The 19,857-nt window shown below is 35.1% G+C and overlaps 1 protein-coding gene across 7 annotated transcripts in view; it reads left to right on the top strand.

Moving 5' to 3' along the window:
- Positions 1 to 19,857, top strand: part of COP1 (COP1 E3 ubiquitin ligase) — a 246,944-nt gene that overhangs the window by 72,647 nt on the left and 154,440 nt on the right. For 5 of the 7 annotated variants that reach the window (XR_008663627.1, XM_055319201.1, XM_055319204.1 and 2 more), the window contains 3 exons: positions 406 to 465; positions 2,055 to 2,131; positions 13,930 to 13,987. Coding sequence is in view for 6 of the 7 variants with exons in the window: in XM_055319201.1 (XP_055175176.1) it covers positions 406 to 465; positions 2,055 to 2,131; positions 13,930 to 13,987 (195 nt within the window). In the remaining variant the exon portion in view is untranslated. The remainder of the gene's footprint in view (positions 1 to 405; positions 466 to 2,054; positions 2,132 to 13,929; positions 13,988 to 19,857) is intronic. The other 2 variants (XM_055319205.1, XM_055319203.1) reach the window with 1 other exon arrangement.

Below are 19,857 nucleotides of genomic sequence, written 5' to 3'. Positions count from 1 at the left end.
TTTTAAGATTTTTGTTTATTCATGAGAGACAGAGAGAGAGAGACAGAGAGAGAGAGAGGCAGAGACACAGGCAAAGGGAGAAGCAGGCTCCATGCAGGGAGCCCGATGTAGGACTGATCCCGGGAGTACAGGATCACACCCTGTGCCAGAGGCAGGTGCTAAACTGCTAAGCCATCTAGGTGTCCCCAGTGTTGTGTTTTCTTAAATGTTAAATAAGTCTCTACATTTACTTTTTACCATAGATATTTCAGCTCTTTTGTTCTGTAGTTTTTTATCCCTGCAATTTATTATTAGTGCCTGATTTTCTAGTAATTATTTTCGAAATGTAAAGTTATTTTATGATTGTGATGATTGCCAGTGTGGTTTCGTTTAGGCTTTTTTCCCCCCTCTCTATTTTGTCTGCAGCAACTGGAACAGATCCAGAAGGAGCTGAGTGTTTTGGAAGAGGATATTAAAAGAGTGGAAGTAAGAAATCAAGAATTTCTCACATTTCTAGCAATTTTGAGTTTTCATGAAATTGTCACTTTTACTTTAAATTACTGCATCAAATTTGTGGGATTTGTTTCCACTATATAGAAAGTAACAGATGTTACTTAAATTTTAATTCAGAGTACATCTTTATAGAAAAAACGTTCTGAACACTTTATGATAAAATGTATTTTAAATTTGTTTTCACTGTTTTGTTGCCATAATTATTCTTGGTTAGATTGAAAAAAATCATTTAATTTTCTTGGTACACCAACATAGTGACTTAAAATCAAATCCTGTGAAACCCTACATTATCATTAAAGTGGTAATGTCACAATTCTCTTCTTTTATTAAGTAAATAATTTTTTACCCATCTACTATGCTAAGGTTAATTTACAAAGAGGTATGAGAATGTGGACAATAATCTAGGCATTTATAATATAGTTTACTTATGAAATCCATGGGATGCTCTTTTGGAGGCTCATAAGCTATTATGACATGAGGTTATTTTCTGCAGCTCCATTTAAATTTAGCGTGTGTTTTAAATTGTTCACGTGTGTTATAATTTTCTTTTGCTGATATGTAGATGTTAAATGGTCTTAAGTTTAATATTTTGTGGAAACTCATTATCCCATGTGACATTGCTAACTTGTTACTGCTATGCTTATGTCCCTTGTTGGGTGCATGATTGAGCTGAGCTTGGCTTAGAAGTAATTCTACTTCACTATATTTGTTTGTTTGTTTGTTTATTTATTTGTATCTTTAGTGGCATTTTAACATTTACTGCTTTCCCATTAATCAGAATACCACATAAAAACAGTGAGGTTGTTGGTATGATTCAGAGGTGTATAATTTATGCAGTAATAATTGAATAGGCTTCTTTTCTAAGTTAATTAGTTAGACTTTCAGGGATTATTTTAAAATGCTAATATTTGAATCAAGAGGACTGTTAATGCTTGCAGAGGATATTTTTAAAGTAAACACGTATCTTGTTTTTCTGTACTTTAGAGAGCTGAACCTAATGATTCACATACTGTACTGTCATCTTACTATTTGTCAATAGGTTCTTACTTGGATTAATGATTAGCTTATAATATAGTGCATCTCATTTGAAATACATTTGTCTTTTTCTGTATTTGATGGCCTCATTAGTGATGAACAATATATATATTTTTAAAGATTTTATTCATTTATTCACGAGCGACAGAGAGAGAGAGAGAGGCAGAGGGGGAAGCAGGCTCCATGCAGGGAGCCCGACGTGGGTGGGACTCAATCCCGGATCTCCAGGATAAGGCCCCGGGCTGAAGGTGGCGCTAAACTGCTGAGCCACCCGGGCTGCCCGATGAACAATATTTTTAGAGTTTCTAGTTCTTTAAGAATGTGTACCATAGAAAAGGCTATTTCTGAACTTTTTAGATATTCTTGCTTTTGTACTCTGCAGAGAAGCCACCTTGAGAAATTTGGATGTTGAGACAGACGGGACTGATAAAAATCTAGAATTGGAAGGGATTGTAATGTATCTCATTTTGATTTCTACATCTTCTGTGTGGAGTTGTCTACTATAACTCAGATAATTGTGTTTTCAGGAAATGAGTGGCTTGTATTCTCCTGTCAGTGAGGATAGCACGGTGCCTCAATTTGAAGCTCCTTCTCCATCACACAGGTACAAAGCTTCAAACTTGTAATTACTTAGGATTTATGTTGCAGAATGCACATATGGTACTAGTCCTTGGGAGCCTTTTCCATGTAATGTACAAAACCCCTGAGAAATTGCTTTTGGTCATGATCTAGAAATAAGATTCAGATGGCCCATCTGTTTCCTTAATGCTTTGAATTTTCATGCCACGAACAGCAGAGTATTATTATAATATTATGAATTCACTGTTGGATTAAAATTTTGGTGAATTTCCTGAAATAATAGTTGCTTTAAATATCTTGTGAATTAAAATCAAATGACCTCAAAAATCTATAATTTAAGAACATGAAATGGTAAGTAATTTTGGGAAAAATTTGATTAAAGTAGAACCTTGGGCATGTCCCTTAACTTGTTGAATTTGCTTGGGTACATTACTTTGCCCAGATTTAAAATAAAGGCATTAAATCTGTCAGTTTAGATTTCCCTACTATTTTATTCATTACTCTGTGTTGTTAATTTGTCTTCTTTTTTATATGCTTTATTAGGACAGGAATTATCTTGCTCGTGATTGTTTCCCTAGGTTTTAGAGTAGCAATAGTGATTGGCCTCATTCAGTATGTATTTGTGATGTGCAGTAAATGTCTCTGGTTCTTTCTAGCTCTGAAGTTCCAGTTGATAAAATATGTACTACCTAAAATTTGAATTTGAATTTTTTTTGCTTGATATGTTCAAAGTAAGGGCAATTTTATGTGCTTTTAACTTGCTAATCCATCTAGATTAATGGCCCAGTGGAAGCTTTTCAAACAAACAATTTCAGGATAACATGTGGATTATCAGGCAATTCAGTGCCAGTATAAGAGATTAAACCAGCCTTCAAAACCTGTGTCAGTTAAGGAAAGCTATGGTGGATCTAGTTTGAAATGAGATGTGAGGAAGGAGCACGGGGAGGTTCTAGTTAAAAAAGATTTCTTTTTTAAAAAAAAAAAAAGGTTTCTGTGCTGTTTGGTATTTTCCTCATTAACCATTTATGGAGAATCCTTGTGAGTTCTTGTTGATTTTGGAGTCCTAATAGCTGTATAATTCAACTTTATTCCTTTTATTTTATTTAAAACACTTGGGAATGACTTAGTCTATGGGTTGTTGTTACCTTTAAGTTTAATGCTTACTTTATGAAATACATGGGATCTTTGTCAATGGAATATTATGTTAGTATATGCAGATAAACAAAAATGTCATCTCTCAAAATATTCATTGACGATTCCCACTGTGCTCTCTCTCTCTCTTGTTTAATGGTGGCATTTCTTTCTTTTGTGTCCAGGTTTTTATGGTTCAGTCTCTCACTGATGGGTTTTATTAACATGTGACAATATAGTCACATGTTAATTTAACTATTTATTGAATGCCTCTGATATGCACTAGGCACTGTTCTATTTGTTGGACTTAGTTGGCAAAGTTCCTGCCCTTAATGGACTTTACCTTTTGGGAGGTGTCTGTGTGAGCTTTGGGGAAATAGTAAGCAAGGAAATATATGATATAGTAGTAGTAGTACAAAGCATGTAAGTAGTACCTTAGGAAGAAAAATTATGCATATTATGGGTTTGCAAAAAAAATTAGGGCATATTAGGATTGCAAATAGCATGTAGTTCCAGTCAGTTTGTAGTCAGACTTCTCTGGGGATGTGACATTAAGTTTAATATTAAAAATATTAATATTTTTATACTTCATTCATGTGAAGTATAAATATGTTAGAGTGTTGGGGCCCCTGGGTATTACAGTCAGTTGTGTGTCCCATTCTTGGTTTTCAGCTCAGGTTATGTTATTAGGGTTGTTAGATTGAACCTGAGTCAGGCTCTATGCAGAGGACGGAGTCTGTTTAAGACTCTCTCCCCCTCTCCTTTTGCCCCTTCCCCCTAAAATAAATAGATCTTTTAAAAAAGTCATCGGAGAGTTTTGAACAGGATCTAATAGAGATTTTAAAATGTTCACTAGGGTAATTATGTGGAGGATAGAGAAGAGTCTGTGTCCCAACTGTGTGCCATTGCAAGTGTGGTAAAAGTTAAGGAAGCACATAACAATCTAGAAGAGAGGAGGTAGTGCCTTGGATTTGGATGTTATTGGAGGAAGAGATGAGAAGTGGTTGTGTTATAAGATAAAGAAGCAGATCTTTCAAAAGATTTCGGATTTCATGAAGTCTATGAAATCTTTGTTGGAGATCTACTAAAACCCTATGCAAAGCTATCATCAAAAATGAGGTTCTGGCAGAGTTAACTTAGTTAACAGTTGAAGGTAAAACAGGCAAACATAGAACTTTCTTTAAAAGAGTATTTTGATATTTTCTTGGAACAAATAATTTGAATATTAAAGTTTGAGAGAAAAAAAAAGTTTGAGAGAAACACTTGGGAAAAATGATGTATCCCTAAAGTACTCTTAGGAAATGACCCTTAAGATTAAGATGTGAAATTAAATGTACTGGAAAGAATGTTATGCTATTCTACAAATATTTTATTTTTAAGAAATAACATGCAGTTCCAATTACAGTAACTTTCTTCCGCCATAATTATTAGCTTTATTATTTAAATGCAAGACAGTTTTGTTTTATTCCTCACTGTAATAATTTTGGTCTCTTCTATAACAGGTTTACCTTAAAAAGCCTTTTTGTTGATTGCATTTATTTTCTTCTGTAATAAGGACCTCCTTAATGTTGGTCATTGAATCTCTTAAGTAGATTCTAAGTTAATGATTAGATTATGTATTAAATGAGAAGCAAAACAAAAGACATATAACTGTTTTCTTCAACCCCACTTCCCCCAGGATTTTATCTTCTATATACTGTGATTAGCCATAATTTTCATATCCTGTGTGTTTTCTTTCTGCTGCCTTATTTAGATCCTCAATATCAAATGGAGTCCAGCGGTGGTCTTTTTTTAATTTTTTTTTTATTTTTAAATATTTTTATTTATTTATTCATGAGAGACACACAGAGAGAGAGAGGCAGAGACACAGGCAGAAGGAGAAGCAGGCTCCATGCAGGGAGCCCAACGCGGGACTCGATCCTGGGTCTCCAGGATCACACCCCAGGCTGTAGGCGGTACTAAACCGCTGCGCCACCAGGGCTGCCCAAGAACATATATCTTAATCTTAGAGGATTATTAATATGTAATATTAATATAATTATATTTATATGGAGATATTAATTTTTAACTTTTTAGTTCATACTTTGCTAAAATTTTTCTTGTGATTTTTCTTTTCTTGAAAATGACAGTGATTTTTAGGTTAAAACATTCTTAAACCAAAAATCTAATATCTAAAATCTAGATTTTAAGTCTTTTCTAATAAAGCCATTATCAGTAATTATGCTTCTAAATTTTTAAATGCTTCTTCTCATTGATGTTTTCTATCTTAGAAATAATTGTCTCATAATTGCTTTATTCTTTGTTTTTAAGCAACTGTTTCAGAATCATCAATTATTAGTCTCTTACCTCTGTGTTTTCAGAATTTCATATAACTTAGTTCAGAGATAATGTATTAGTTTAGGCTTCTCTATCTGCTTAGGGTGGGTATGCTTTAATGTGATCCAGATAGTTACTGGAGTTAAATTTGCAGAACAACTTTTGTTTTCTTATTATAAAATAGTAAGTAAATAAAATATAAATACAGTAAATAAAATTTTTCTGACCTAGACTCTTCAGTCTTTAAAATGCTCTTATCCATAAGAGATTTCCTATTGATCATAAATTTAATTTTTTAAAAAAGATTTTATTTATTTATTCATGAGAGACACAGAGAGAGAGAGAGAGAGAGAGAGAGAGAGGCAGAGACACAGGCAGAGGGAGAAGCAGGGTGCATGAAGGGAGCCCGATGCGGGACTCGATCCCGGGTCTTCAGGATCCCGCCCTGGGCTGAAGGTGGCGCTAAACCGCTGAGCCACCAGGGCTGCCAATTTAATTAATTTTTAAGTCACATTTATATTTTTAAAATTTGAATTGTTTATTAAGGTTTTCTGTGGTATAAAAGATAAATGTGAATAGAAAAGACTTTTATGGAAGACACTTTTATCTTTATTTGATTACTTTTATCAGATATTTTTGAGTCTTCCCTTTCATTTGTGCTTCTGTTGACAAAGTCCAGTTGAACCGATAGGTAGATATAATAGGTAGGAAAAGCAAAGGGTCACTTCATCAATGCTAGAATTATTTATTATTAAGAATATATACATAGAGTAGTGAGTTAATACCTTGTGAGTTTATATATTTTATAATTTGAGTAAATTAATGAAATTAAAAGAATTTGATATTTCATAATGGCTCTGAACTAGATTATGAAATTCTTTACTTCACCTGCATCAGTGAGCAATTATATTTATCTATGCAGTTATATTTACCTTCAGTCATAAAAAATGTATGTGGTAGTGGGTGGTAGTTTTGGATGGCTCTTTGGTATAGTAGTTAAAAATGGACCCATATTCCTTATTCTTTTTTTTTTAATTTTAAAATTTATTTATTTATTTGAGGTGGAGGGGAGGGGCAGAGGGATAGAGAATCCGAGGCAGACTCCACTCTTGAGTGTAGAGCCCCACATGGGGCTAGATCTCATGACCCTGAAATCATGACCTCAGCCCAAACCACAGGTCAGATGCTTAACTGACTGTGCCACCCAGGCACCCCTGTCCCCCACATTTCTTATTTTTCACATTTGGTCTGACTGGCTTATGATCCAGTGTTAATGGATCTTTCCTTACCTATTAAGGAAAGATAATTTCTTATTAAGGAAATTACCTAGGAAAGTAAGGAAAGCTTACTATTAAGCTTAAGTTCTTAGTACTTTTTGTTATTTATTATTTAGTTCAATTGCTTTATTTTATTTGGGGAGATAACTTTTTTTTTTTAAGATTTTATTTATTCATGAGAGACGTAGAAAGAGAGGTAGAGACATAGGCAGAGGGAGCCCAATGTGGGACTCAATCCCAGGACCCCAGGATCATGCCCTGAGCTGAAGGCAGATACTCAACCACTAAGCCACCCAGGTGTCCTGATAACTTTTTAAAATATAGGAATCAAAGTGTGTTTTTTTTTTTTTAATTTTATTTATGATAGCTACAGAGAGAGAGAGAGAGAGGCAGAGACACAGGCAGAGGGAGAAGCAGGCTCCATGCACCGGGAGCCCGACATGGGATTCGATCCCGGGTCTCCAGGATCGCGCCCTGGGCCAAAGGCAGGCGCCAAACCGCTGCGCCACCCAGGGATCCCCAAAGTGTGTTTTTTAACAAGATTTTATTTATGTTTGTTTATTTATTAGAGAGCTCATGAGTGTGGCGAGGGGCAGAGGGAGAGAATCTCAAGCAGACTAGGTGCTGAGCACAGAGCCTGACACAAGGTTTAATCCCATGACCCTGAAATGATGACTTGAGCCTAAATCAGGAGCCTGTCGCTTAACTGTTTGAGCCACCCAGGCGCCCCAGGATTGAAAATATTTTTATGGTCAAATCTAACTCTAATCCTTACATATATGTCTCTAATTTATTATATATTTTAAACAAATCTTCCTACATTAACCTAAGGAGTTTTTATTTAGCCTTTAATTTCTTTATTCAAGAATGGAATTGTAACAATACATGAAATTCTCCACACTTAGGCTGACACTTTTTTTCATATCTCCAAGGTTAGATTTTAAGAAATCTCTACTATACCTGCGTTGAGGGCTTTTGAGTATAAATGATGTGTTGTCATTTTTTAATGGTTTATCTATGATGTGGGAGAAGTAGTAAAACCAGTTGATTGTTTTATTGTTCGAAGTACTAGGGAGTTACTTGCCTTATCCTGACACTATACTATGCAAAGGAGTTGCAATTAAAGTCATAGAAGATGGAGGACAATGAAGAATATTACAGAATTTTCAACATGAACTCAAACAAAAACACAAAACACCGAAAAACTTCCTTGGCAGTAATGTAGTGGGTAGTCTTCATGTGTCTGCAGTTTCTCATTAAATTTGTAGGTAGTAGAGAAATAGCAAGTTATGAAACCTTTTCTGAAAATTAGCCAGGTTTGGAGAGCGTATAAGACATGTATGAAACCCTGTTATAGGCTCTGGGCATACAGTTGTGATTATGACAGACCCTATAACCCTGCTCTCATGGTTACATCACTTTAGCATGAAAAATAAGTTTGCTGACAAATTAATTATTCTGCTTAAAATATGTAAAGAAGACTTGGTTCCAAAAACATAAAATAATCAAAATGCTTTTAACTCCGAAACTTTGTTATTTGCATTTGATTTATAGGCATTTCAGGATTTTTAAAAAACCCTTTTGGGTTCTTGTCATAAAGTATAATTTGTCACCACTTGATGATATTGCAGTCCATTCCAGTTTTCAAATCTAAGGAGCGAATATGCCAAATTCCGATGTGTATAAGTATTAACCAAGACTCTTGATTTTAATTTTTGAACCCTCCCCCAAATCTCATCATTAGGTCTGAGGTGGAGCCCAGATTTATTTATTTATTAAAATATTTTATTGATTTATTCATGAGAGACACACACAGAGAGAAGCAGGCTCCATGAAGGGAGCCTGACATGGGACTTGATCCTGGGTCTCCAGGATCAGGCCCTCGTTGAAGGCGGCGCTAAACCGCTGAGCCATCCGGGCTGCCCTGGAGCCCAGATTTAAATGCATTTTTTTTTAAAAGATTCTATTTATTTATTCATGAGAGACACACAGAGGGAAAGAGGCAGAGACACAGGCAGAGGGAGAAGCAGGCCCCATGCAAGGGAGCTGGGTCTCCAGGAACACACCCTGGGCCAAAGGTGGCGCTAAACCGCTTAGCCCCCCCGGGGTGCCCTAAAGGCAAGTTTGGGGGATCATACTTGAAAAATATCTAAACATTGGGTACCCCTGGGTTTGCTCAGGGGTTGAGAGGCTGCCTTTGGTTCAGGGTGTGATCCCGGGGATCCTGGGTTTGAGTCCTGCCTTGAGCTGTCCCACAGGGAGCCTGCTTCTCCCTCTGCCTTTGTCTCTGCCTCTCTCTCTGTGTCTCTCATGAATAAATAAATAAAATCTTTGAAAAAAATTTGTAAACATTGGTTTAGCAGGTAGTGAATATGTCTGTATTTTTGAGATGTATCTAGGTAAATCTTTAAATCCGGTATGATTTTTTCATAAGAGAAAGCTCAAATAGTGCTAAAGTTTTATATCTTTAGCTTATTTTGTCTTTTATAAAGATTTCTATTTTACTCTCAACTTTGTAAAGTTACATATCCTTCTATAGTATCTTAGAAACACCCGAAATCAAGTTTCTGGACTTGGGAGAGCCAGGAAAGTTAAAAAAGGAAAGTTAAAAATTAGTCTTTGGGTGGGAAGCAAATTGTTGATATATACCTATCATTCCTTGTTGATTCCATTCATATACTGTGATTATATCCTCTTGGTTTTTGTCTTTTTGGGTTAGCCCTAGAGGGAACTTTTTACCTCTTTGATTATTCTGGTTATACCTTGATTGTGAGAGGTCTGGGATAGGGGAGGCTGGGATTGAAGGAATACATGGTAACCTTGTTTTAGATATAGGGTAATTAAATACAAACATAAAATTATATGTGCTGTTAACCATTTTTCATTTCTGCTATTTATTGTGTCCCCCCTACCCAAGTCCTAGCATACTTTGCTCATTCTCCAGATCCTCTACCTTTGAATCTTCTGTTACTGTTTTTGGAATGCTTTTTCTGCTTTCTTTACTTAATTTTAAAGTCTTTTCTAAGATTATTTCAGATAACTGAGTTTTTGGAATACTAAGATTTGTGGAACCTGTATCATCTTAAAATTAAAAATTCTGCTTTCTCCTGTGAATTATAAGTAAATTGGAAACTATTTGCCCTCACAGGAAGGTAGTAGTAGAATATAAAGTGGTCAAACACAGCACATAACATAATAAATTGGGACTTTTACTGGTTGTGGAGGCAGATCAGTCTTGTCAGTCTTATTCTTTGAGCTTATTCTTTTTTTTTTGAAATTCTACCAACTAGAATTCCAGATGCAGCAAAAATATAGATTCAGATCTCTTCTTTCAGACCCTTTTCCATTATATATGCAATTACATTTGCCAGCATTAAGTTTCTCCGTGAGGAAAATGTTCTTATAAAGAAAATGTTTTTTTTTTGTTTGTTTGTTTGTTTTAAATTTATTTTATTTTATTTATTTATGACAGGCACACAGTGAGAGAGAGAGAGAGAGAGAGACATAGGCAGAGGGAGAAGCAGGCTCCATGCACCGGAAGCCCGACGTGGGATTCGATCCCGGGTCTCCAGGATCGCGCCCTGGGCCAAAGGCAGGCGCTAAACCGCTGCGCCACCCAGGGATCCCCCGAAGAAAATGTTAAAATCAGTTGCCTTTTTTGCTTTTCCTTTTCAACTTTAGGAATAATTATGGAATTGCAGAATTTTAAAAGGCAACAAAAACATTTGGTTCATACAGTCCCCCTATGCACTATATAATTACACTCAACCATCTACAATTAAAAAAGGATTTTAGGTATTTGAGAAATAGGTATTTGAGAAATGTTTTCCTGAAGTTCTGAAGTACTCTAATAACTTCAGTTCTTTGAAGAACAAACTTCTTTGTTTGTTTTCAAATTCTTGAAAAAGAATTCTTCATTTTCCTAGAGGCCATAGATGTGTACTCTATAGCCTAATATTTTTACTATTGAAGTCTCATTTCTCAAGTAAATCCAAGCTGAATGATATGTAGGGTCCTATAACTTTTTTTGAAAACTTTTGGAAGTTTTCAGTATTTAGTGTTCTGTCTCCCCCCACCCCAATAGTTATTTTAAAATAACAATGGAGGAGTAAGAGACAGTCAGCATAGTCAAGCATGTTAATATTTTAACATTGAATGCTCATAGTGAAATGATAACAAATTTGTTCACAACACATTTTACTTTCAAATAAGTCATAAAGTATGTGATTTTTAGAGCTTTAGGTATTAGGAATTGAAGTTTTATATAATCTTTTTGAGCCTGATATTTTTAAAAGCTAAACTGTGTATTGGTAGAAAAGCTATTGTAGTCACCAGTGTTTATTTATACAAAATTTGTTGTAAAATATCATGGTGAAGTTCTTGCAAATACCGAGATGAGAAATAGTATTTCTCTCTTTGTAAGGATTCTGAGACAGTGTATTAGAAAAGAATTCCTGTTAATTTTCGTTGGAATTTGCATCAAAATCAAGAAATTACTACTTAGAGAACTGTATTTATTCATAAATGTTGTAACTATTAGGGTGATATCTATGCATTAGATACTATTTTGTAATTTACACGTGTGCTGTCTCATATAACCCTTAGAACAAATGCTGTGCAATAGGTTTTTTTAATCCTCTTCATTGTACAGATGAGAGAAATATATCCTAGAGATGAGGTAATTTGCCCAATGTCACAAGATTAGTGGCATAACCACTATCTAAATGGAAGCATCCTTACTCTAGAGCTCATTAAACCTTGGGAGGTGAAAGAGTTTTGGAAGTCATCATAGAATTGAGAATAAAACATTGAAAAGAAGATAAATAGAAACTTGATTCAGAAGTCGGAGGGCATTGATACTCTTCAAGAAGAAAGAAACATATCATTCTGGCAGTCTCACATAAGAATTCTGGAGTTAATACTGCCTGGGTTCAAATTTTCAACTATATAACTTATCAGCAGTTTAATCTTAGGCAAGTTTATTATTAACTTTTGTATACTTCAGTTTTCTCAGTTGTAAAATAAAGATAATACCTATCTTCACTGATTAAATGTGATAATACATTTTAAAAAGTGAGAATGATGCCTAGCACATAAGCACTCAATAGATGTTTGCTGCTGCTGCTGTTAGTAGTCAGATGTGTCATATTGATAATGGATGATTTATTTGAATAGTTAAAGGATTGGTAGAATCAGGAAAGAAAAACAAACATGAAGACTGATTTCTGGTATATCTGGAAGTATCTGCACAAGTGGGACCCACAAGAGTTTTGGTTGTTTAGTAAATGAGGTTTTACTATTAATTTGGAATTCAATGCTTCATTTCTTATATAAAAGAAATGATATGATTTCTCTGATGTAGCAGAGAAAAACCTCTGTGTTAAGTAGCAGAAAGCATTAATTTGAGAAAAGTAATTATTTCTGTAGTGTTTATAATATTAGGGATTATTGCTGTGGTAGAAAGGAAATAGTATTATTTTTAGAAATTAAATCTATATTTGATTGTAATTATTAAAATTTATAAGTTAAATTATTTTCAGGTTACATGTTGCATAGCATGCTTTGTGGGGAACTGTTTAATAATTTTATGTAGACTATTGCACAGGAACAGGCTTTGGCTCTTGCCCCATATAATTTGTTAAATGTGCAGATTTAGTTTTCTCTGCCTTAAATTCGTGCTAATGAAAGAACAAATGAATAGTAGTCTAATTTCATGTGTGTACATAGCAGTTTTTTGGTTCATTCAGTTCCCCTATTTATTTAAAACTCTTTTTTTTAATGTTCAACCTTAAATGATTTTTTTTAAAAAAGATGTTATTTATGTATGAGAGAGAGAGCGAGCGCATGTGAACAAGGGTGGGGAGGGACAGAGGCAGAGGGAGAAGAAGAAAAAGACTCCCTACTGCAGGGAGCCCAACTTGAGGCTTGATCTCAGGACCCTGGGATCATGAACTGAGCTGAAGGCAGACACTTAACTAACTGAGCCAACCAGGTACCCTTAATGTTCACCCTTAAATGATCTTAATATATTGTAGTTTGCTCACAGAATATAAAATTCTTTCTAATTTAATTTTCTCAGATATCTATTGATAATTTAAATATGAACCCATCTTTTTCAAATAAAAGCCCAATATGGAAAGGTAGTCACGTATTTTTACCAAGAATGAACCACTGATTTCTTTAAGCTACCTATTCATTATGGATATAGCTAATATGTGAAATTGATTTCCTAGTCTGCGTTTTCATTATGAAATATACCTTTGCTTTTGGAGGCAAATGACTTGAGTGAGAGAGTGAGAGTAGTTATGTGACATATAATTGTACAGCTGTGACTTTCCTTTGTAATTTTGGTTAATGCTGCATAGTTTCAGAGATTTTTTTAGTATTAGATAGGCAAATGCACAGAAGTTAACTAAATGAAAACCAATGTAGAGAGCAGATTATGTTTTTGAGCAGGTGGAGAAAACTAGTGTATAGGTATTGGATTATGAAAAAAAGATTATTGGTATTTTAACATTTATTCTATTCCTTTGGTAATTTTCTTTCACATGAGATGATTATCATAACATTTTGGACCTGGAAGGGACTCTAGATAATCTAGAGATAATTAGTCCCCACTCATGTCACTTTGCAGATGAGGGAATGGAGTGATTATAAAGTATGTGTCTGAGGACACATAGCTCTTCAGTGCCATAACAAGATCTCTTAACTGTAAATTTAATTGCTTGCTTGTGCTCTTTTCCTAATGCTCTTAAGTCCTTTGTTCCTTAAAGTGTTCCAAACAGCTTATTAACCTGTCTGAAAATGAAATCGGAGCAAATACATTTCTCTATACACCTGTTTTGTGATTATTTCCTACTGACACTCTTTCATGGTGTGTTTAAGGCGGTGGATGAAGAATTTGTAAATTTTTAAAATGTTTGCTGATTTTTGTTTATGAGTTATGTGTTTATTTGATATCTAACTTATTGACAATAAATATTTTCTTTGCTTAGAAATTAGAAATACTGGATTTGGATATGATATGTTTCTATTTACCTTTTCTGTTGCTAGAATAACTTGAACACTGAATCATATTTTTTCTCTCTTCATTTTGCAGTAATATTATTGATTCCACAGAATACAGCCAACCTCCTGGTTTCAGTGGCAGTTCTCAGGTAAATAATATATTTAGCAGTATGTTTTTGTGTTACACTGAACATAATCACCTGAGTTTTAAAATCATTGATTAGTCTGCTGGAATGTTCTGTCATAAACATGACTGTTTTTGAATGCTGTGGCATGGATTAGGAGTTGGATAGTTCTTTTTTTTTTTTTTTTAAGATTTTATTTATTTATTCATGAGAGACACACACAGAGGCAGAGACATAGGCAGAGGGAGAAGCAGGCTCCATGCAGGGAGCCCGACATGGGGCTCAATCCGGGGTCTCCAGGATCACACCCTGGGCTGAAGGCGGTGCTAAACCGCTGAGCCACCGGGGCTGCCTGGACTCGGATAGTTCTGATGCATAAGCAGCTATTTATGTGGTCATCAGTGATGAATTAAAAAAATTTTTTAAGTACTAGTAACATTAGACCTTGAAGGGAAGGAAATACTGTAAGATGAAATTATGAATAATCAGCACATTTTTCCGCAGGGATGTTTATAATCTATTTATGAATTACTCATTGTTATGCTGATATGTTAAGCTTTTTTTATGGGAAGTAAACTACAGATTTGAGTAAAATAGACTTCAGCTTCACTTCTCTTCTAATTAATTGTATGATTGTTTTGGCTTTTACTCCCATCTGTAACTCGGGGATGCTGATAATTTGTCAAATCTAATTTTGAGGCTGGGCCTTTTGTTTTTTTAACTTTTTATATTGAAATAATTTTAGAATTAGTCAAAAGTAACCAAAATGGTAAAAGTAATTCCTTTGTATCCTTTATCTGGATTGTCCAAATGTTAACATTTGATCACATTTATTTGTTCATTCTCATTCTGTCTTTTGCTTAAATACACATAAATTTTCTTTTCTAGATTGAGTTAGGTACAGACATACTGATTCTTTACCTCTAAAAACTTTAGTGTATATTTCCTTAAAAATAAAGGTATTGCCTTATATAATCATAATATAATTTTAAAATTCAAAAAGGTAACATGGATAGTATAGTACTATTGTCTAATCCCTGTAAAATTTAGCAATAGTCCTAATATTATCCTTCATAGTAAAAGGGAAACCATGAGATATTTTTATAAATGTTCATTTATATATTCACTTTATGTGTAGTGTGGTTGTGGTTATTTTTATCAAAGTAAAAAGAAAATCCTTTTAGATCTTTTGGAGCTTTTGTTTGTGTTTTTCTTTTCCCACTGCTTAGATTACTTCTGTTACTTTCATGGTTAGTTGGTATAACTACTCTGAACATCCCGTGTTATCTTCATATGCATGCATGTATTTGGCCTGTTTGTTTTTTTTTAATAGTAATTTCACAGGTTGCTTTCCAGCTATTACTGAACAACCATGAAAATATCAGATCATCTTGTTTTTATAAGACATATAGGATATATCAGGAGAAATTTTTAAAGCATTAAGTTGAAGCATATCTTAAAAACTTGAGAGGGAAAGGCAGTCGTTGGATCTGGAAACAGGCTTTGCATTCATAGCTGGACCTTGATGTTCTTTTGAGTATAATCTCACAAAATATCAGCATCAGATACATCCACCCTGTGACTGTGATGAAGTGAGACAAGAAGTAAGGTCACTTTATAAACTGCCTAACTAAGCACAAACAAAAACAAAATCGCCGTGCAAGCAAGAAAAAAAATACCAGAGGCAATTCTCTCCTAGCTAATATGGACAATTGCTGTTGCTTTACTATTTGCAACTTTAGTTTTACTGTAGTCTTTTGTCCTTCTAATTAAGAAGATGCTCAATCACAGAATTATCTCCACTTCTTGACAGTATCCAATCCAGAGCCCTCCCTCAAACAATGAACATGAACTTGTATCCTGTAAGTGTGTTCTTAACTGAGATACTCTCTTACCTGTAGTGTGTTGTATTGTTTGTTGGCAGTGAGTAATAAATAAAAATTGTTCACCTACAGGTGTGTGTTTCTATTGGGCTTTGGCTGCAGGGCATTGACAGTCTCTTTGTAGAGGAACAAGAAAAGGTTTTTCTATTATTGCCATTTACATCGTATTTATTTGAATTTCTAGCAGTGAGCTAGAAACATGGAAGTTGAATCTGGGTAAAAAAGAAAAGTAATAAGAATAGTGTTTTGTTTTCTGTTTAAATTTTTAGAACAGCACTTACTATTATCATGTAATAAAGGAGATTTCTGGTTTAAGATGGTATCCTGAGGCACTCAGTATGTTAGTATCTCTTCAGGCTTCACTCACAAGAAATCTCATTGATCTATTACTATCCTCACACTGAAAACTTAAAAGAATGTATACAGGATTAAAAAAACACTTAAGAAGGCTTCCTAACATGAAAGTCACAGTGTGCAGAGTCAAGTGTGCCTAAGGATGACATAGGCTGGGTCTTCTGGAAGATTTCAACGTTAGCATCTGCTGGAGGACAGGGAGGTTGTTGAGGAGGAAATCCTTCTAGTATTTATAGGATAAAACTGATAGGACATACTGTGTTGAAGGCCTGCCCTTCATTTCTAGCTGTACTCTTTAGAACAGATAGACCTAATGCATATTGACACAAAAAGGATTGAAAATAGAGCGCCTGGGTGGCTCAGTGGTTGAGCGTCTGCCTTTGGCTCAGGGCATGGTCCTGGAGTCCCAGTGAGCCGCATTTGGTTCTCTGTGAGGAGCCCGCTTCTCCCTCTGCCTCTGTCTCAGCCTCTTTGTGTCTCTCATGAATAAATAAATAAAATCTTTATTTTAAAAAAAGGATTGAAAATAGAGGAATAGTTGAGGATAAGCCTGGCAAATGTAAGAGTACTAAAGAATATAGCAAAAACAAAGAAAGAAAAGTGCATACCAAAATAGGACTCAAGGAGAAAAGTGTAAAAGGCAACATTTTTTACATAAAGAAAAGGTATAGTTCCCCAATGTAGTAATAATTTGTGTGACATAGCATAAGTATTGGAGTTTATATAAGGCAAAAATTGTTATGAAATTTTTAGAAAATTGATTAAAATTTAAACATGCTGGATGAGTTTGAAGTATTCTTAATTCAAGAATGAATTAAAGTAATGGGCATTAGTCATCATTATTTTATACTTAGTATTCATGGACATTAAAGAACTTTGCATGTATTAATTACTTTAATTCTCCAAGGTTCCCTGTAAGATAAGTACTATTACTATTATTTTTTGTTTTATTGAGGAGAAAACTGTGACACAGGAAAGTTAAGGAGCTTGCTCCAGGTAATATAACTAGTAAGAGGAGGGTGCTGAGATTTTACCTAGGCATTATGGTTTCAGAGCCTCTGCTTTTAAATACTTATTTATTCAACCAACAGATTTTTTTTATTAAAATATTTTATTTATTTATTTGAGAGAGACAGAGGACAAAAGAAGGAGCAGGGAACAGGGAGGATTAGAGGGAAAAGCAGGCTCCTCGGTGCATGTGGGGCTCGATCCCAGGATCTTGAGATCGTGACCTGAGCTGAAGGCAGATACTTAAGCATCTGAGCCACCGGATATCCCAAAACCAACAGATTAAAAATTTTTTTATTTATGTATTCACTTTTTGAAGAAGTACGTGCTATTTACCAGGTACTATTACAGGCTCTTGGGATACATTATTGAAAAAACACAAAAGAAAGATCCCTGTTGTAACCAAACTCGCAGTCTAGTTGGAGAAATACTAATAGTAATAAAATGACTCCTTTGAACAAAGTGGAGGTGAGGGAGCAAACCCATGTGAGTATGTATATCTGGAATTCCCATGTTCTGAGCAGAGGGTTAATAAGTGATCCCTGAGGTAGGAGCATGCCTGACATAGTTTAGAAGTCCCTTGTGGCTGGAGAGGAATAATCAAGGGGAAAAAAAGTGGAAATGAAATAAAACAACAGAGGCCACTTGTTGCATGACTTTCTTAGGCCATTATAAAGACTTTGTGGAATATATATTTTTTTTTTTGGGTGAAATCAGTGAAGCTGGGTTTAATAGGTTCTTGTCTCACTTTATGCTGTGCATCAAAGAATATACATTTTAAAGAAAGATTTACCCATTTAGAGTGGGGGGGGAGAAGGAAGCAGGAAGTTCCTAAGTGGGAGGGGGAAAGGGAAAATCTCAAGCAAGACCCTCTGGTGAGTGTGGCCCTCCTGTGGGGCTCAGTCTCACGACTCTGGGATCATGACTTGAGCTGAAACCAAGGGAGTAAGGTGCTTAACTGACTACGCCACTTAAGAGCCTCAAAGGATATACATTATTGATAATAGTCTTGGAGTATGTAGGGGTGGAATGATTCTAAAACAGGATAAATGGTATTTTCTAAAACAGGATAAATGGTATTGTCTACATTTTGTGAATCGGATCCCCAAGTAAATAAATAATTTAGACAGATAATTTGGAAGAGAGTAAACTAAATTTCTCTGTATACCTTTGTGTCCAAGAGTAGTCCCAGATAGTGGTACAAACAATTAAAAAAGTAAAGCTAGTGAAAATACTACATGTCAAAAATTTTGAAATGTGGTCAGAATTATCCTCAAAAATTTGTATTATTAAATGGATTCACTTTTATAGTTTTCTTTTTTCTATTTTTTTTTTTTTTTTTTATTTATGATAGTCATACAGAGAGAGAGAGAGGCAGAGACATAGGCAGAGGGAGAAGCAGGCTCCATGCACCAGGAGCCTGATGTGGGATTCGATCCCCGGTCTCCAGGATTGCGCCCTGAGCCAAAGGCAGGCGCCAAACCACTGCGCCACCCAGGGATCCCCTGGATTCACTTTTAGATGAGAATGAATATAAATGAACTAGACATTCAGCTCAAGAAGCTGGGAGTTTTGTTTTTTTTTTTAAAGATTTCATTTATTTGAGAGAAGGAGAGAGAAAGCTCACATACATGGCACCAGCTGGAAGAGGGGCAGAGGGAGAGGTAGAGAATCTTATGCATGCTCCGCACCCAGCATGAGCCTAAGGGCGGGGGCTCAGTTTCATGATCTTGAGATCATAATCCCAGCAGAAACCGAGAGTGGACACTTAAATGATGAGCTACCCAGGTCCCCCGAAGCTTAAGATGGTCAGTGAAGAGGGACAAATAAAAAAAGAACACATATAAAATGTTTCAGTATATAATTGAGATGGACTTATAATATGTAATAGATTAAAATAATTTGGACAGTACTTATGCATACTAGTAAAATAAATCTGAATGAAATACAGAATTTTTAAGAAAAATTAAAAATATTGAAAGAGATTAAAGCAGTTATAGAACAATTTGAATAGACCAGTTGCCATAACTATTAATTTAATGTGATTCCATAAAAAACTCAGTATATTTTTTTTAAGATTTAATTTATTTATTCATCACACACACACACACACACACACACACACACACACACACACACGCCGAGACACAGGCAGACGGAGAAGCAGGCTCCATGCAGGGAGCCTGACATGGGACTCGATCCGGGTCTCCAGGATCACACCCTGGGCTGAAGGCGGTGCTAAACTGTTGAGCCTACCCGGGCTGCCCAAAACTCAATAGTTTTTTAAGAGTGCAGAGAGTGTGACCAACTGACTTTAAAGTTCATTAGTAGGATGAATGATTCAGAGGCGTGATAATCACAAGGGTATTTATCTAATAAATCATTAATATGTATTCTAGGATTGCTGTAACAAAAGGAGCACAATAAAATTTAAAATCAAACTGGAAGGTAATGAATTTATTAGCCTGTGGTAGAGGTGGTTATGCAGATTAGTGGCGAAAGTGAGGATTTAAGTAAATGGCGTAAATGGTGTTTTGATAGCCGGGAAACTATTTGTGGAAAACCACTTAGTGTGAGCATCTAGATCAGCTAGGACTGATAATAATAGGACTATGGAAATTGAGAAAGAAGCCTGTATTTTACATAAAC

This window comes from Nyctereutes procyonoides, unplaced genomic scaffold (assembly GCF_905146905.1).
Source record: "Nyctereutes procyonoides isolate TBG_1078 unplaced genomic scaffold, NYPRO_anot_genome, whole genome shotgun sequence".
In the NCBI taxonomy this organism is placed as follows: domain Eukaryota; kingdom Metazoa; phylum Chordata; class Mammalia; order Carnivora; family Canidae; genus Nyctereutes; species Nyctereutes procyonoides.
This window is presented reverse-complemented; position numbering and strand designations above follow the sequence as displayed.